Here is an 18,867-nt window from a genome sequence, read left to right as displayed (position 1 = left end):
ACAAATCTTTATGTTCATGATGGTAACACTCCTGAATATCCAGCACTTCCTTTCACAATCACTTTGCATAATTAGCAACTACTTTTATGCGATACAGAATTGATGCCTTTTTATTTTTTATTTTTGTGTTTTTTGTCAATTGTTTCAAATAACAAAATATTAATTAAATGTGTCTACATTTTTACATATAAAATTTAAGAATTTTGTACAAAGAAAACGGAAAACTTAAAAAGAGTAATTTTTCTGGGCGTCCAATTCAAGGTTACAACTCACCGTTCGATTGCCAAGATTTTTGACCCGACAAATAAGATGTGCCGTTTTGCCAACGAGGCCAGTCACGTTAACAGGTGCAGTTCTATCGAAGTGTGGTCCCGATTCGGCCGTTGGCCATTCTTGTAGATAATCTGTTCTAAACTGACGATGAGTTTCTGCCATTCCTTCTGAAATATCAATATTGATGCTATAATTAAGGTTACGTTATCTTATAATTATAAACTTGATTTTACATTGTTTTACTTTCTATAATTTTGGATTTTATTTTGCAATATTGTAATTATTTGATTGATCAATAATTTCAAGTTTTATCGCAGATAAATTTGAAAATTACATAATCTACATTATCATCTATCAATGGCTAAAGATTTTATAACGGTAGTCAAATTAAATTGAATGCCTTCAATTAGAAATGCAAATGAGCGATGAAACGTTCGACTTCAGCACAAGCAGAATCTGCACATGTTTGGAAACAACATGATAATGTAGGAGCTAAACATTCAAGGATTACGTAAGAGCAAAGAGCTTGTTTGCAAGTGCATTCAGGTATTTTCGTACGTGCCGTAAAGTCTACTCTTGAGTTCTCAAGCCTTGACTATTACGTGAGGATAAATATTGACGTTCAACGTACGGTACACGAGAGATCAAAAGGCTCAGATTCGTTCCATGATTCGCTGCTCATCACTTGACTTTAATCGAATGTTCAATTTAAAATTTTTCGATTAGTTACGTTGAAAGCTTCTTCATACACGTTTTACTTTAGAATAAAGATTATAATATCGAGAAAGTAATGTAGATTGCTATATCAATGAATGTAACAAAAGTACTATAAATGAATTTTGGATTATTTCGTGTGACAGTCACTTCAAACAGGTTCTTTGAAAAATAAACGTTCAAACGTACTGTTAAATTATCATTTTTTAATTATTTATCGCCTTATTCACCTTGCAGACACAAGCTAATTATTAAAAAGTGTTTAAAAAAAAACTAGATTACTGAATATGCCGACGTAATTGATTGAATGTGTTATGTATATGATGTTGATTTATCGATTTACATCGTGTTCTCGGTAATAAGAAATACGTATATTTAAAACTATACCGTGGAAAAAATGTTAGTCATTTAAACATCTATATATTAGTATGGGCGGACCTTTAATATTTCAATCTTATTCCTCATTCTTTAATTATCGCCTAATTTGAATGATTTAGAGCTTATATTAGTAAATATTTAGAATATTGGACTATGTATATTTTTGTGCACAAAATATTTATAGTCAAGAATTCTTTTCCCAAAAACTACAACAATATAAAACTAAAAGAGTACAATATCGATCTTTGGTACTATACTATAATTTATTTTAAATGTGTCACAGTAGTTCCTTCAGGCTAATTACCAATATTTATTCCAAAAAGAATTATTTACGATCCAAATTGTATAAAATTGATACCATAAAGATAAAAATATACAACAGCGTAGGACAATAAAAAAAAATCATAAAGCCAGATGTTTTAACAAAGAATGATGGGGCTAAGTTAGAAGAGGTATATTGCTGAGTTTTGCGTGCAAGTATGTAAGCTACCTATACACGTGTGCGGAACTACTTACGCGGAAACATCGTGTGTACGTGTTCATATGTGTGTATGCCCTACAAGGATAAATCTGCACTGCGGCAAATACGTACACAATACCTACTTTCCGTAGCGTTACGTATTTCAAATTCTCTTGCAGAGTTCTCTGACATGTGCATATGCACTGAACTATGGATATGGAAGAGGGTGAAAAAAGAATTCGAAATACGTCGACTTGACCGTGTATATGAACCGTGCATGAAACCGAGGCGTAACGCAAACTTTACCCAGAAAATATTTTCGCGGCTTACATTAGTACTCGCGTACTGTTTTTTTTTCAAAAATCTTCCATGACAAAATGATTCGATAAGTCAACTATATAAGTTTGGAGAATAATGTAATCTCCGTACGTGCAAGTTTATTATAGGTATAAGCCCCGTATGCGGCCATATATCGTCATACAATAAATTAATAGCAAACGTAATACCTACATCTACATAGCAAATGAAATCGAGATATAATACAAAAATAATACTTTAAGTTGTATCTTTGCATAAAAATACAAATCGAGGTTTTCTGTTATAATGTGCAATCAAGTAGATTTGTATAATCAAACGTAATCAGTTATCGCTGTAAAACATGTGCATCTTATAAATGAAGAGAGATGTATCCTCAGAAACAGACTCACGTTTAAAGTGTGTTTAAATACTGCGCTCATAAAGCTGTCTGCGAAGGATTTAATTCTGGTGGCAAATGAAAGATAGAGAAAGAGATAGGTGAGTGTGAGCAAGGAATGTACGAAGAGAAAGATGGTATCAATCGCAAGCACGTTTTCCAGCATGCGAACGTGCTCAGAGAAGGCGGAAACAGTCCGAATATATAATTAAGCCGATAGAATAATGATTCAATTACGAACGACTTGCGAGAGAGATATGCGCGAATACATAGTAGGTGTGAAACCGCTACACAAGAGCCTGACCCAGCACGTGAAGCAATAAAACGTCTCGAAGGGATGCGCGTTTACATTGAGCAGATAAGGCGCATACTCTCTACCATCCATTTGTATGCGCATGGAGGGGTGGGGCAGAGAGTACGCCCTACGTTAGCGTTCTTAAGACATGTATATCTATATACCTAGGCATGCACTGGTGTAAAGCGGAGATTCAAATTTGGATCTGCATTAAAATCAGCCGGTTGTTTCGGGCACGAGCTACTATTCCATTCTCGCGCTGTTTACTTTGAGACTTGTAGCCCGAGTCTATTAGCCCTCGAATGCCAAATTTGATTCTTGTTTAACTTGCTGGAAAAGAGGATGACATGGAGCCAAATGAAAGTTCCATGTTGATCGGCGTATATGCACGAGCGCGAGCCGCGAGAGCACCTTGGAAACAGGTCATTCCCAAATATCTGCCCGCTTTCTGTTTATATATCATACAATTGCTTGGAGTGCCTTTCGTGAATTCTCGGTGTAGTTTATTCAACGCTTGCCGTTTGGTACACGATACGAACAAGTTTGATGCCGACAGCAGACCTCCGGCTGGTGCAGTCACTGAAAACTTGTATGTGTTGTTTATCTAATTATATTTCAACTCTGCGAACTGATGTTAAAAGGCATCGATAATTCACATATTGGACGATAATTTATTCACAATGAAAATTGTGAATAAATTATTAAAACACTGCGTTATTTTACATACTTTTAATTATTCATTTTTCTTCTATTTAGTCAACGTAATACAAGAGCAAGAGAACTATTTTTAGCTAAGATTTATATTATAATGAAACAATTATCCTGAATGCAATGCGATCTTGGTTTGATAAATATCTAAGTTTTATAGGACAGCTCTACGTCTGTCTTTCATGCACAACCTGATTAAATGGGCATCTGGATAAGTTTCATGATTTACAGTGTGATTCTATCGAAGGCGATATGCGAGGGCGAGAGCGAGAAAGAGAAAGAGAGAGAGAGAGAGAGAGAGAGTATCGGCAGTTTGCGTTAAGGGTAATCTCCCTCGGACATCGGCTGGCCTCGATTACGGAAGTTCTCTACTATTCTGCTATTCTGCTGTGGAGGGCGGAATTTTTATATATAAAGTTGCTGACCCTTTTATATACCACCGACAAAAATCCTAAGAAAAGTGAAAAAAAGTGAAACTAGTTTTTTACAAAAGTAGAATATTCCACGCGGTGGCAGAGAGCAGTGTTTTATGATCTAGAAATTTGGAATGTGAATTTTGGATAATTTGATTTATTATCTCGATTGTCAAACTTCATACATTTCTCTTGCTTACGCGTACATATACGCATAGATCTAAGTAAAAACACGTTGAGCAACGTAATTTTTCTCAAAATATTTATTAAAAAATCTCTATCAAAAGAATTAAACTATACAATTACCGATAGCTGCTACATTGGGAATGTGTAAATGGCGGCGTACGAATTCTTTGATAAAAATTTAAGCATAATTTCGTATTGCGAGTGATGCTGTAGAAAGAAAAGAGGAGAGACAAAACTGTAGACTCGCTTATTGCGGTTGTGAATCTAGTTACTAGTGTTTTCCTCGTCCTGCTTTTGTCTTCTCTCGACCGCGCCTTTTCTTGATAACCATATGAAAGCAATAACAAGGAAACAACGCAACGTTTATAAGCGGCAACTGTGCCATGGCAATAAAAGAAAGGCAGAAGCGTTCGCGTTTAACTCAGTCTCTTACAACCATATTGTTTTACCATTGCTACAAAATCGAACGAATCTCTTATAAACGTCAAGGCGTTGATACTAATTGTGCCTATTACGTTAGTAAAGAGTATTAAATATCAAAGACAATCTTATAAGATATATAGTACTTGATAATACACGAAATGTGGTAATGATAATAATTCTAGTGGTATCATATGAGATAACTAAAAATTCTGATACATTCGTTTCGCCTTACACTTGTCATGTTTGTTGCAATAAATTCATATTTTAAATCCTAATTATAACTTAACTAACAGTATTTCTACAACCATGTAATATTACCAATTTTTCAACAATTTATCGAGGCATGGAAAAATAGCTCGTTTTTATTATGGTTTGAGCGAGATTTATATTCTGCGACACGAGTTATCAATCAAAATCAGAAACAAAGCTTTTCGCGCTGAAGCCAGGAGGCTGTTTAATGTAGTTCACGTCCATCCAAATCTGCAAGCGTCGAGTAGCTGTACACACTCGGATGTTCCGACCACGTTAGAGGCAACGCAATCTAGCACTCAAACTATGATATTGTAATTGCATCAATTACCGTGGGGCATCGCTTGAACAGCTTGTGTATGCTTAGACATTCGCTCCAAGTGTTTGAAAGCTCATCATGTTTCATGTGCTCAAACACACGTGCGCACGCGCGCGCGCACGCACGCACGCACGCACGCACGCACGCACACTCACTCAATCGCTCACTCGCTCATTCATTGCAAAGCTCTAGAGGCCAGCTAGCTAAGACGGGAAGTTAGTGGGATTGAAAATTTATAAACTCGGTTAATAGAATTACCGTAACATGTTACTAAAAGAAAATTAATTTTAAGGTAGACGTTTCGAACCAAAGCTCAGCTATAAACATAACGCCCTCACGATGAAGCTGAATAGACATATTACTTTACAAGTGTAGTTACATGATTGACGTTTTAATCAAGAAAAAATAATTTCCAATTAATTTACACCAAAGTTTATTCCTTCCTAGAAAAGATGATGATTTCGATTTTATCGCCGACATCAAGCCATTTGATTAGCTAAGAGTTGGTAACGTTGTATATACATCAGAATTACTGTGTACACGAACGCTTGATAAAGCGTATCGAAAAAAGTAGAGTTTTTTTTTAATGAGACTATTACAAGTATTCTGAATAATTAATATGGAACGTTAGTTGCAATAACAATAATCCAAAAAGTTATTTCACTGAACAATTGACTCGTTATATATGTCACAATAGATTACACGCGAAGAATTGACTCGTTATATATTGCAAGGTATTTCAATCAATAGGGATAATTGACAGAATAACAAATATTTCATTATCATTTATGATCTGCTTTCTTCTTTTATTTTTAGACATAAATCTAACAATAGCATTTACCAACATAGCATTTGCAAATAGACGTAATTACGTGTTTCATACCTATGTATATTCCACTTTCCTCTTTTATTTTGAGACATAAATCTAACAAAAGCATTAACAAACATTTTCAAATAGACGTAATTACGCGTTCCGTAGTTATTATATCCATTATGCAGTATGCGCGCATACATAGATTTGATCAGAGAGACAAGTTAATAACGTAACAACGTATCAAGTTGAAACTAAACAAAAGGTAGAAACGCGTGCGTTCGCATCGATCATTAATTGAAAATGAAATTTCCCAGTGTATATACAACGAAACACAGGGCAGCACTACATGCGCATAGAAATTGAACACGCACCGTTTGTTATACGTCGTATTACATGAGATTGCGCACGAGCTTGAAAACAGCAAAGTAATAAAATTTATCATCATAGCTTTTGTAATACACCCATTGCATCGGTATCGTTATTAAAAGCTCGTAAAAAAATATTGCACTGAGCCAGTATAGTGCCGCCATTATACTTAGAATAAAAAGAGAAGAAGAGCGCTCGCGCAAAAAACCGGTACCCGACAATAAGTATTGGTGCAAAAAAGAGAGAGGGACAAAGAGGAAGGGGGGCATGTAAAAGAGGTGCGCGAACGAGCGCGAAAGGTCATTAATACTCCGAGGGAGCGATTTCTGTCGAGCAGATTTTTCGTGTGCTCAGCGTATAATACATCTCTCGCAGGAGGTCAACGCCTTTGAATTTCTGCGGACGTCCGCAGTTGCTTTTTCGCACATATTCTACACCTCCTACGAATCAATTACGATGCAGAGCAGATAGGAATACGTGCGCCCTCATTCCTTTGCCCGTTGCTGTTAGTGTTTTTTATTTCTGCATACAGACAACGCGTATTGGTCACGGTAAAACGTATCACACATGCAACAGCAGCAACCCAGCTTCTTCGCTTTCATTTATGAAGCTACTTTTTAACGAGACGTCAGTAAATAATTTAGTAAGAACATTTTTCATATTCTTAAATTCTCCTAATGTTTGAGAATATCATCTGCTCTAGTTGATGCTTTCATGAGAAAATTACGTCAATTATTGATGCTCGAGAATTCATAACAATGAGAATATAATTATCATTTTTAATATCGTTTCCAACTTTCATCTACAGAAACATTTTTTTTCTCCCCTAGAGTTTCTCAGTATTTGTCACCTTCTTATTCAAAGCATACCAACAGTTACCAAAATTATAAGGTATCACATAAAATATAAGGTATAACTGTATATTAAAATACACAAAAAATTAAAATTAAATTACAAATCAATTTAATTCTAAAAGTTACTACAAATTAAATAGCTTACTGCAGTCTAACGCTAGAAAAACGACTTGCCTCAGAGCATTCTAAGCCATTGTACCGAGCGAATCGATTTCTTTAAAAATTTTACCTCTCTTAAGTTTTAAAGATCATAGGGCGTAGCATGTTTTAACCTTGCCGCCTATAATGATGATTACTCTGCTATCTCTCTCGTTCGTCGTATCTCAGATTGGTTCTAGCAGATCATTCAAATCCTACACTTGCAAGCCTATTCAACATTCGAGCATCTTGCATTTTGAAAATAAGATTGCTTCCAATCTGCTGATCTTAGCAATGCGCGTATCAATTTTCGCGAGAAGCAAGGATTGATTGAGTTTTAGACAGCGATTCGCTTGCTCGTGCTTTTCAAAGAATGTTGATTGAATTTATTTGACGCTTCCAATTATTTTGAAAGAATGTAAATCGTTTTGTTATAACGTCTATTACGTCACGAAAAAAGAATTCTGCATCTTTCTCCGCTTCTACACGTTTTCAAATCTCGTCTCGTGTCGATGCATCTCGCTCACATAACATAGCTTAGTTCGTGAATTGTATTGTTTAAAACTCTCTTCCTTCTTTTATAGAAGACATGAAATTATCACGTTTATACTATAACAATATAATATTCCAAAGTTTTAATGACTAGTACATTACTTCAATCACATATTTTCTTAAATATTAAATGCTAAAACCGCATTTCTATCCAATTGTATTTTTAAAGTATCATGTCTTTTTCTTTATGATTCGAGAAACAAATCAATTAATTCCATTTGAAACTTCCTGAAAACGAGAAGCAAATATTCGGATGCGTGCAGCTCGTCAGTACGAGCTGATGTTCTCGTAAGCAACACTTAACCAACCATAAATTTCCCTTTAAACGTGCTCGATGTCTGTTGGTACAAAGGTCGTGTCGTAGAAGTTAGACCTCAAGCGAAGGCGTTTATGCAGTATAGTAGGATAATTGGAAAATGAAGGAGCGAAAGAAATATAAAGTGTCATAGGTAAAGCGTTTGGCGTACGTGTGTACGCTCTATTACTTCTTCGTTAGCATCCGAAACGCAAATTAAAGCTCTTAACTGATACTATCTACAGTAATGTTAATTTTTGAAATTGTTACAAATAAATATCAGCTTAAGGACTATATACTGTGCAGGACTAACTATCTTATCCAAAGAATGTACTGACCTAGAAACGAGACTTACTTATGTCATAATAAAGCGCAGTCATACTTATATGAAGCAAGTTCCAAGTCTTTCGGAAACAAATGGAAAACACTTCGGAAGGTCCACAGAAGTAAAAAATGCTTTTAATAGTAAACTGCAAAAAAGTACATTTTTCTTTATTGATTTCGTCGTATACGCACTTTGCCTAAGACTCGTAAAAGTGATGCAATCTCACACTTGATTGCAACAGACGCTATTATCGCGTTGCTATATAATTTACGAGTTACGCATAATTTTTAGCTCGTATACTGTTCCTCGTTTTACCCATCGTAAATTTATTATATATAATCACTGGCATTCGGTAGTTAGACGCGGTACCGTGTAGACGTATTTGCACTCGCGCTCGCACTTGGTTGTGTTTATACTCTAATCACGAGTTATTTAAACGCAACGCCAATGCTAATCTTAACTGAGTTACGATTTCTGTATATTTTAGTTGAACAAATTCTTTACAAAAAATGAAAGTACAAACAGTGAAGTGCTAGTGACTATCAGGAGCCATAAGTACTGCTATAGATGTCAAGAATCACCGTCCATACGCCTTCAACGAAAAAGTCATTCTCTATTATTGTTTAATAAGACAGTGTGGTCTCACGTGAATACGCCATAGTTCTAGACTGCATTGAAGGAAAAACTGTTGAAGAATATACTGTAGCATTAGTCGTAGTCATTCTACCGAAAGATATTTTATATTTCACGGATCAGTCAAGACAGAGTTGGCTTTTATTTGAACAAACCTGAAACTGTTGACAGCTTGATTGAAAGAAATGCGGAGATTAAAAATTGATGATCAACTACTGGAAATTAGACACTAATCGGATATATATTACTATCAAACAGACACATACAAAATTCAAAAAACAATGTCCATCATCCAATTTAGAAATTTACTGAGTATCCTCTCATGTGGGAATCACAGGATATGAGATTAATCAAAAGAAACCACAAAAAAAGACACGTGCAAATAAACAAACTTCTATTCACTATCATGTTTGGCTATCTTCATTTTACCGCTACAACAAATACTAGCGCACTAGTAAAGTCTTTACATGATAAAGGTAAAATATATTTCAAAACTTACTATAACGAAAAAAATTAACCATCGTTGACAGAGAAACAACTATCTAGAGGCTATATAGTCTCTGTCAAGAAGGCCAAAGCAAACTCGTACCATATGGCGGAATCTTTAGCGAAAATAAAACTTGTTAACAATCCTCTGTGCAAATGTAGCCAAAAAATCGAAGATATCCAACATGTAACATAGCAATGCTCTTTATAGAATAACCAAAGAATCAAATTACTGAAAAATTTAAGAAAAATTCAAGCTTTATCCTTCGTTTTATATCAAAATCATTATGTCCAACCCTTTTGAAATGAGCGTAACCTTAAAAATTAAATTTGATGTAAATTTTACAAGTTAATAATATAATATTGTAACTGTTGGACTTCAACACTGTAAATATGCATTGTATACAATGTAACTTTATATAAGTTTGAAAGCTCAATAAAAAAATCTCTGAATAGAAGCGTATCCTAAGGCGTTTTAAAAGTGATTTGGCGTTCAATAAAAAGTGAAATATATTCATTTAAAAGTCGATAAGAATAATTTGAGTATTTCCATATGGCATCATATAAAAATCTCATAAAAATTTCATTATATTCAATCACGAGTACTCTAGATATTAAATTCTCAGTTTAATCGATTAATCATTCACCAGGCTAGCAGCATTTCATCAATTTAAAATGCATCAAATAAGATGGAGTTGGCGTGCTCTCCAAAGTTGTCAGCTATTAATGAAAGAAGATCATGAAATAAGAGACGAGTAAATTGTCAGGATGTACGTGTACATATTGTACTTTACTTTGGCCACTATCCAAAAGAACATGATGTAACTTTCTTGATCTGACTTTAAAAGGAATAGGGGAAGATACATTGTTCTCTACGCCACGAAATACTTCGGTAAATGCGTACTAATTAACTTTTTTCAGCATTATACCGGTGATATCTCCATTCATGTTCAACTTTTATTTTTCAAAAAACTATTTACTGTAAAAATCGTTTGAAACCTTCGAGATTTCTACTCGTATACATATAATATAAACGCGAGTTAATCAAATGTTATTTAAGCACAATTTGACTTTATTAAAGTTCTAAAGTTACTTTCAGTCTTAGAGTCGTTTGTGTTAGATCAAAGTAAGAACCAACGCCCAATGACCTTTAAAACGAATGTAGACTCACGCTGTGTCAATAAAGTACGTGCACGTCTCGGAAGAAGAAGGAATAAGGGAGAAATGTTGAGACCCAGGCATAACTCGGCTGAGTAGAGCTCGACGGCCAAATTTCATTCTGTCTCGTGCGCACAGGTCGTGTGTTGTACTGTAAACGGAAAAGCCGACGACCTCACGCCGCTGTCTTAGTCCAATGTCATCTCTTCATTCTACGCTAGATTTTCTCGAAAAGTGGCTTATAAGTTTCATCATGGTTTTGTAATAACACGTATGACCTGCATTTTAACGATAATAAGATATCAATTAAATTGAAAAAACAACCCTGATATCATGATAAATCAAGTCTTGCGAAATTGTAGAGCAAAGATACCTAAATATCTTACTGAAAATCCGACACACCATTTTGATTTTAACAATGTTCGAATTTTTGACAAAGAGATTAGTAAGAATAAAAGATTAATTTCCGAAATGATATTTATTAATACATACAGTAATTATTAACAGACAAGAGGATACTCAATATCTCAGTAAACAATACAATAGTATTCTTAAACTTCTTAAATAGATTTATCGTTACTGGTTCCAATACCACATTATTTCATAAGCTATTATTCCATGTAATATTTTCGTATCCTTGTTTTATTAAAAATGAGCTTTGCTAATGATTTCATATATTAATAGGATTAATTTTGTATTCTACTCGTATTTTTCTCATTGTTTCTCAGTTTGACTTGTGTCGTGTAACTTCACGCTCATATTTTCTATTGCATGTTCCGACTGCTATGTAATATATTATGACTAGTAACTTTACGATATTATTTATTTTATTTAGAAAAATTTACAATAAATTTTTTGTTGACTCATAACAATCAATAATGTCATTTTGAAAAATTTTGCAGTTGCGTTAGTACGCGTTCTTTTTTATTCGATTTGATACCATTTTTATTGTAAAATTATTATCATATTTATATAATCGATTGATTTATTTTTTGAATAAAGGACCCGATGAGACTAGAAGTCAAACCAGCGAAACACTGTCAAAAATAAATTGAGTCGAGAGTTTTTATTTATAGTCTTTGAGCATTATTCTCTTATTTCTTTGCTCTAAAATTTAGCAAAATTTAATATGATTGAGAGTAATAATATGTTTAATTATACTAAATATCAAACTTTTTAATCAAATTACTGTTAATAATGGCCTCAAACAGATTATTAGTCATATGTTGAATTATTCAAAGGAGTCTAAAACTTCTAAGTATATCTGATTTTGAGAAGTACCTAACTGGTAGTAAATGAAATTATAAGTAAAGTAAGTTAGCAAGTAACCAATAACAAGTTTAGTGCAAGTACCTTGACCATTTAAATCGTGTCTCTTATAAATTTCCCGATAGTGCTCCGAACTTGAAAATTGTGAGAAGTTTCAAAGCGACATGATATTTATGGTGAGTAAACTTAATTCATAACAAATCTTTAAATAGAAACAATGCTTGACATAAATATAGCCACCACAAAACTAATGAAAACAAAGATAATGTTCATTTAATTAATTTCAAAGACTATTTATACGGATTTATTAACTGTACTACATAATGAAAGTAGTTTTCTTTGCTTTTATTTATTTGGCAAATAATCTCATAATTTAACGACTGACTCAAATCTTGATAAGAATATTAAGAAAATCATTACATTTTTATTAAAAATTATTTTTAATCCATAAATTCTAAATACTTTAACGAGCTCGTCAAAAATCGTTAACATTGTTAATAGTAATTATATGTACTATGTGTTGTGGTAATCGATTTTATCAGTAGAATTTTAAATAATAAATCAACGTGCATAGTTCAGGCAAAATTAAACACCCAATAATCTATTGCTTCGTGAATAGATCCGTTGGCATTCACACTCCACGTGGATGATGAACTTCCTAATATTTTCTAGAGTATCTGAATTCCATAGCTGGGACAATTTAATTATTTTCGATAACTGGTTGATCGTTGGCAAGCGTGCAGTGAGCGATTAATCCAGCAGTGACTCGGAAAGGAGCCGAGAATGTCCGCAACTAGGTCAGTATTCGCAAGAGCTGCAAGCGCTATATTGAATGAGCGGCCGTCTCCAACTAATTAACCTTAAGTCTTACCGAGAGGAAACCAAGCGAAGAAGAGAATGCATAATGGGAATCCGAAGACGTTGCAAACGTTGCAACGCTTTAATCATTCCCATGCATATTGCGTTACCATGCTGCGTCTTGAAATTTCATTTTCGCCATATATATATCGCTGCATGAAGTTTAACCGAACAGCCTGAATCTTTGATTAAGCAATTAGTGAGCTATGGACTTCACGTCAACCTTCCTCATATACGCTGAGTTGCCTTTGCCCTCGGTCATTTAATACTATCTGATATACACGCAATATACATATTTGAATATACCTCAGTTGTAATATACGAATTATCTTTAAATGAGAAATTGAGGCTTATGTCAATAATTTTAATGGAAATGAAAAATACAGAATTATTTATAAAAATAGCAATGTTCTTTATAGATCGACAAAAATCTCCCTTTGGCTAACAATTAAATTTTTTAATTCAGATATATTCGTTTACGTATACCTGAAACTATAAGTAGCCAACATTACTTTTGTCACTTCATTCGTCATTTCGCTGGCAACGTGAATAATTTATCCCTTTAGTAAGGACTCAAGTTATTTATGAATAGCTCACGCATGGTATACCTCAGCGTGTGTGCGTTCAAGGGTTCTTGAACAAATGACTGCTTGCGAGAAACCTATTACGTGCGTCTCGACTGGACACGTAGCGCCTAAGTAAATAGTTATTATTTTCATGACATGGAGGATCAGTTGAATTATTGCTTTTTTGAATGGTAATTAGGCTGACATGGTGACCTCTTAAAAAACCTCGCGTTCCGAATTACAATTGAGATTTATTCTGTTCTCTCTCTCTTTCTTTTTCTCATTCAAGACTTACTGAGAAAACTGTGTAATTCTTTAGTCGAATTAGTCGCATGCAAGTTAATTAAGCGTCTGATTCTTTTAGCTTAATTACAAGCAATTGTTATCGTTTCATTTTTTACTACGGCAAAGAACTAGCTTATTATCCAAACGAATAATCGTGTAAGCCTTTTCTTGATTTGCGTAATATGCTTGAAAAACAAATCACTCCCTTTATTTTCGTTATCGTTACACCTATGCATCTTATTGTATCAATAAACGTAAGAAATATAAGAAGATAGAAGATAAATTAATTTTTAGAATTTATTATAAGGAATTAATAGTAGTTTGAGAAATCTAGTATCTTGAACGTTATTGTTCATGATTCAAAAATTGAATCATATGAGCAATTTCATAAAAAAATTTTACAATTTGACACCATTATATTAAATACTGATATGTCCATAAAATGTAAAATAGGGTATGCTTTTAGTTTTATGATTTTATCGCTCTATGGACTATGGTCACTCTAAAAAATTTTAAAAACCCTGAAACAATCATCCCATTAGTTTACGATATACATTTTCTAAAATTTGATGAAGAAACCTCAATTAAAAGTTTTACATGATTTTCCATTTTTTTAATACAATAAAAAACAACTTCTAAAAAATCTTGTAAACCTCAAAATCACGAATAGAAAAAAGATCATATCATGATTCTGATGTATATTTTGAACCGATAAATCTCTAAAAATCATGAAAAATTACATTTTTTCCTATTATTTTTATAAGCTTCGGGAGCGAAAAAATCAATAGCAAATTCGGAAATAGGCACATTTACTTTATTTCTGAAGTTACGTGAAATGTTACCATGATATCGAATTATGAAAGTTTTATTTCTAAAATTCTCATATATTTTACTACTATTCTTGAAATGTTATTTTGTCTTGTAAACTTTTTTGAATGTTTGAATGAAGTACTAGCACCCCAAGAATTTTCGGGAAAAAACGTGACACTATCGTCAACATATCGATTATCATTCGATAATCAATATAAATTCGAATTCTCTTTAAGTATTCCGTTGTATCCCATCATTATTTAGCAATCAATTAATTACAGAATCGTTATACCACAGAAACATTAACAAAAGTTATAAAAACTAATATCTGACTAATGTTAACTTTAACTAAAATGGCAGTATTACAGCGATAAAGACCCAAGGATAATGATTATAAAACGGTGCGAAAAAAATTATTAATTATAAGAATGAACTTACCATATAAAAATGCTGCATAGATGATGACGTGAATCATCATGAAAGCAAATTTATCATTTTTTACGTAATCTACTCGACTTCTGTGTTGCATTCTCATTAGAGGCCATTGTCGCCAGAACATTTCACCTCTGCTCTTAGCTCAAACTTTTATTAGCTACGATTGATTCAATTACTTTGCTTCACTTGGAACTATTTGTGGTATCACTTGTGTTTGCCTGAAAATAAGACATTTACAAGTAGGTTAATTGATGAAATCGATGTTAATTGAATCATCTTTATAATAATCTATGAATGCAATTGAAAAATTTATAATTTTTAATTTCAAATAGATATTTTCAAACACAAATTACATATTGATCTATTTGATGAATAATATATTATATTATTAATGAGTTATTTTACGTGAATTTATTTATTCTTCATGATTTCAAAATAAATGAAATTCACAACAATCCGTTAAAATTTTGTACAATTCTTGAAACAGGTATTTTTGTTTCCAGCAACAATCAGAACATAATGGATTGTTATCTGGAGAAAGTTTGATAAGTTATATATTAAGTTTAAAAACCTTATATCTCAATTAACAAATCAATATATCGATACTACGAGAGGACTGTAATTTAAAAGTCAACTTTCCCGAGTGGAGTTATGAAAAAAGCTTATAACAGAATAATGACTGGAAATACGCGCGGGTCAAACTTTTTCCTCCCTCCTCCGTAATTCTCAATGTTACGCAAAAACTTTACAAACAGTGTATTCATGATGCTTTGTACTTTGAGCTTCAATGCATCTGTTTTGTTATTATAACGCTCTCTATCCGACAAGCATATGCGCTAAAACTTTTAATTAAAATCTATCTCAATAGAGCACTGCAAGAGAGATGTCAAGGACGTGGTAGTGGAAGAGGAAAGTAAAAGAGAAAAAGTGAAGAATATATAACGATTTCAAAATTAAGCTGACTAAAAGCAATTGGACGGAAATTTTACCGAAATTATGCTTGTCGGTGTCCGGTGCAAGGCTGGACGATTAGTGATTCATTCCCGGAGTTCCATTTCATAGCCACGCTTGTAATTAAACGTAGACCTCGTATACATTACTAAACGCACGGACGCGACAAGAGAGCTCTGCTACGCGAAGAGGAAGGGGTAGAAAGAGAGGACTACATGCTGTCACAGTATGTTCGATTTCGATTTGGTTCGTACGCGATCGAGCTCGTGCACACGCGACAAATCATTTTCAATCGTCGACCAGTGGAATTAATCCGAAATAAAATACAGCTTGACCGTACATAAAGTGGAGAGGGGGGGGGGGCATGCTTGTCGTCCCCCGCAATTTCGCTTCCGCTCGAGAGCACACCGAAATATGGACAAAAGTGCATTTAACCGCAGCACTCGCGTAAATAGAGGCTAGCTCTCACATGATGCCTGTACGATCGTCCGATTTTAACCCTGTTCATGGAATCGACGCTGATTGGAAACCATCATAATATCCCTCGAGTTTGAATTAATAGGTAAACCAAACATCACTTGCTCCTCAATTTTTCATTCGAATTTTTTTTGGATTTACTTTCGTGTTTACGTTACAAAGTTGGTCATCAGTACATTATCTAGCGCCATAGCTCAATGTTCATTCATTCAAATAATAACATATACAATAAAAACAAATGCATAATTAGTATTTGCCTGAAACTATTGAATTTACCATTTAAACTTTGTTTTCATTCACTTTCAATTGCAAAGTTTGTCACCGGTAGCGTATCTCGATATTGCTCATTCATTTAAATACAATTTGCAATGAAAGAGACATAATTGTATTATCGCTAAACCGACTCCTAAATGAATAAAACCGAGTTTTTTTTTATTAAATGATTTTTATGCATTTCTTTCTCATCGAGAAATTTTAATAACGTTGCTTTATTACATTTTACTATTTCTTAAATATGTTTGTTCTATCAGAAAAAATATGAAACGTTCCAAACTTTATATAATTAAAAAATTTTATTTCTCATAACAGATATTTTCATAAACTCAAAAATGCAATGTCTAAATTTGAAAATATATAATAATCGTTTGTCTAATAAATCACTGAAATTGTCATAATCTTAAGTAAACTGCTATATATTTTTTAATTTACATATTTAAAACACAGTAGAGAATAAGAACATTATTTGCTCTTATTCCACGTGGCTTCGATAAAACAGTTTGTTCATACAGCATTAGTTACTATTTACTAGAGCAAATTATTTGATTAATAAGTATAAGTATATATATATAAGTATTGCCCGGTTCATAATTACACTAGTATATTTCAGAATAATGTATCTAGTGAAACAATTGACAGATAATAGAAGTATAAGTTATACAGGAATTGTAATCTTACAGTACTATGTATATGCATTACCATGATGAATAGTTCAAAATGATATTATTGACTTGCTATTATATTCTTGTTTTATTTTATAATTTAATCAAACTCAATTTTAATTATCCTCAATAATCACAGATAGATCACAAAAAACTTACATTTTTCAATTACCAAAATAAAAATCTCCTTTATTATAAAAATCATTATTCCCAAAAAAAATTTATTTGAAAGTTGTATTGAAAATTGACGGCACTCTGATGGATTATCCAAGATTTTTCAAACTAATAATTATGTTTTAAATATTTAAAAAATTATATTTGTTATCTTTATAGCTTATCAGCTCCTTTTTTAAAAATATCTCGAATTCTTTTTAATTTATTTCAGAATTAGTAGTATTATATTTCGCAACTAACACATGAAAATGATTAGTCTGACTCAATATGCTTCATGTGATGAGAGACAAATTGATTTATAAAAAATATTTTCAATATAAATTCTCGTAACATTTCTATTAACTTTTTCATAAATTTTTCATAATTTCGTTTGTTATATAATAAAAATTATAAGGTAACAAACTATCAATAGAATTTTATCAAGGCTTTCGTATTTATAAAAACACTTGGAATCATAAAAAATGATCGATTAGCATTATCACCAACACAAATAAAATCGAAGAGTAGCGAGTAAAAATAAAAGAGAAAATTGGAGAAGAGAGCCATTCCCTACATATGCTATGACAACAAATCAGCTAGTCTGATGAGAAAGATAATTAAAAGCACTAGATAATAAACGTATCAGGTATTGAGCTGACGGGAAACTAGATTCAAAGCAAGCTTACCGGAACTGCTGACATAATGCCGGCGGCGACGAGTCAACTAAGCTGCAAGATCTCGGCATGCTTGCACTTTGTATTTTGAAATGAGAGAACTTTCAGTGTGTACTTAACGATGTCATATATGTCGCACAAACTCACACACGACGCATGACGGCTCGGCTGTAACGAGGAAAAGGTGTCCCGCGCACCGGCGAACGCGTGTTCAAGACTATCTGCAAGAGCGCTACGCTGCTTGCATGGAGGTCCGCCTCCCTAAAGCGCCAGCGCCAAGCGTCAACCCCACCACTATATTCCCTTGTTGCGCGCAGACGCCCTATACTCCACGATACACACACACACGCGCGCGCGCACGTTTATTCTGTTATTTTTCGTTGGGCTTTATACTTTTTGGCGATAAAGCCTCCGCTTAAGAACGCGAGCGCATTTGAATAATTCGATGGGAAATTTTCTTTCGTAGATAAAGCCATGCCAGGCGCTATGAATATTATGTGCACTATTTGTTTGAGAGATTACGTGAGTTCGCCAAGAAAATGAGGATTTTGCGCTTTTGTTCATGCTTAACCCCTGCAAAGATTTTTCAACTTTTCTCAAGTGCTTCTTGCTTATCGTTCTTATTCACTGAAATGCTATTAACGCCAGTTTTACTTTCTGTCTCTCTCTCTCTCTCTCTATCTCTCTCTCTCTCTCTCTCTTTCTCTCTTTCTCTATC

At 33.4% G+C, this 18,867-nt stretch overlaps 1 protein-coding gene across 2 annotated transcripts in view; it reads right to left on the bottom strand.

Annotated features, from left to right (window-relative positions):
- LOC131664816 (zwei Ig domain protein zig-8-like) overlaps positions 1 to 18,348 on the bottom strand; it is a 77,933-nt gene extending 59,585 nt beyond the window's left edge. For both annotated transcript variants that reach the window (XM_058936208.1, XM_058936209.1), the window contains exons 1-3: positions 18,162 to 18,348; positions 14,960 to 15,174; positions 274 to 440 (exon numbers count right to left, since the gene is read on the bottom strand). In XM_058936208.1, the coding sequence (XP_058792191.1) occupies positions 274 to 440; positions 14,960 to 15,080 (288 nt within the window). In that variant the 5' untranslated portion in view covers positions 15,081 to 15,174; positions 18,162 to 18,348. The remainder of the gene's footprint in view (positions 1 to 273; positions 441 to 14,959; positions 15,175 to 18,161) is intronic.
- Positions 18,349 to 18,867: the final 519 nt, after the last annotated feature.

The sequence above is a fragment of the Phymastichus coffea genome, unplaced genomic scaffold (assembly GCF_024137745.1).
Source record: "Phymastichus coffea isolate CEN01 unplaced genomic scaffold, Cenicafe_Pcof_1.1 PCOF00045, whole genome shotgun sequence".
Taxonomy (NCBI): domain Eukaryota; kingdom Metazoa; phylum Arthropoda; class Insecta; order Hymenoptera; family Eulophidae; genus Phymastichus; species Phymastichus coffea.
Note: the sequence above shows the minus strand (reverse complement) of the source record. Positions and strands in the feature narration are given on the sequence as shown.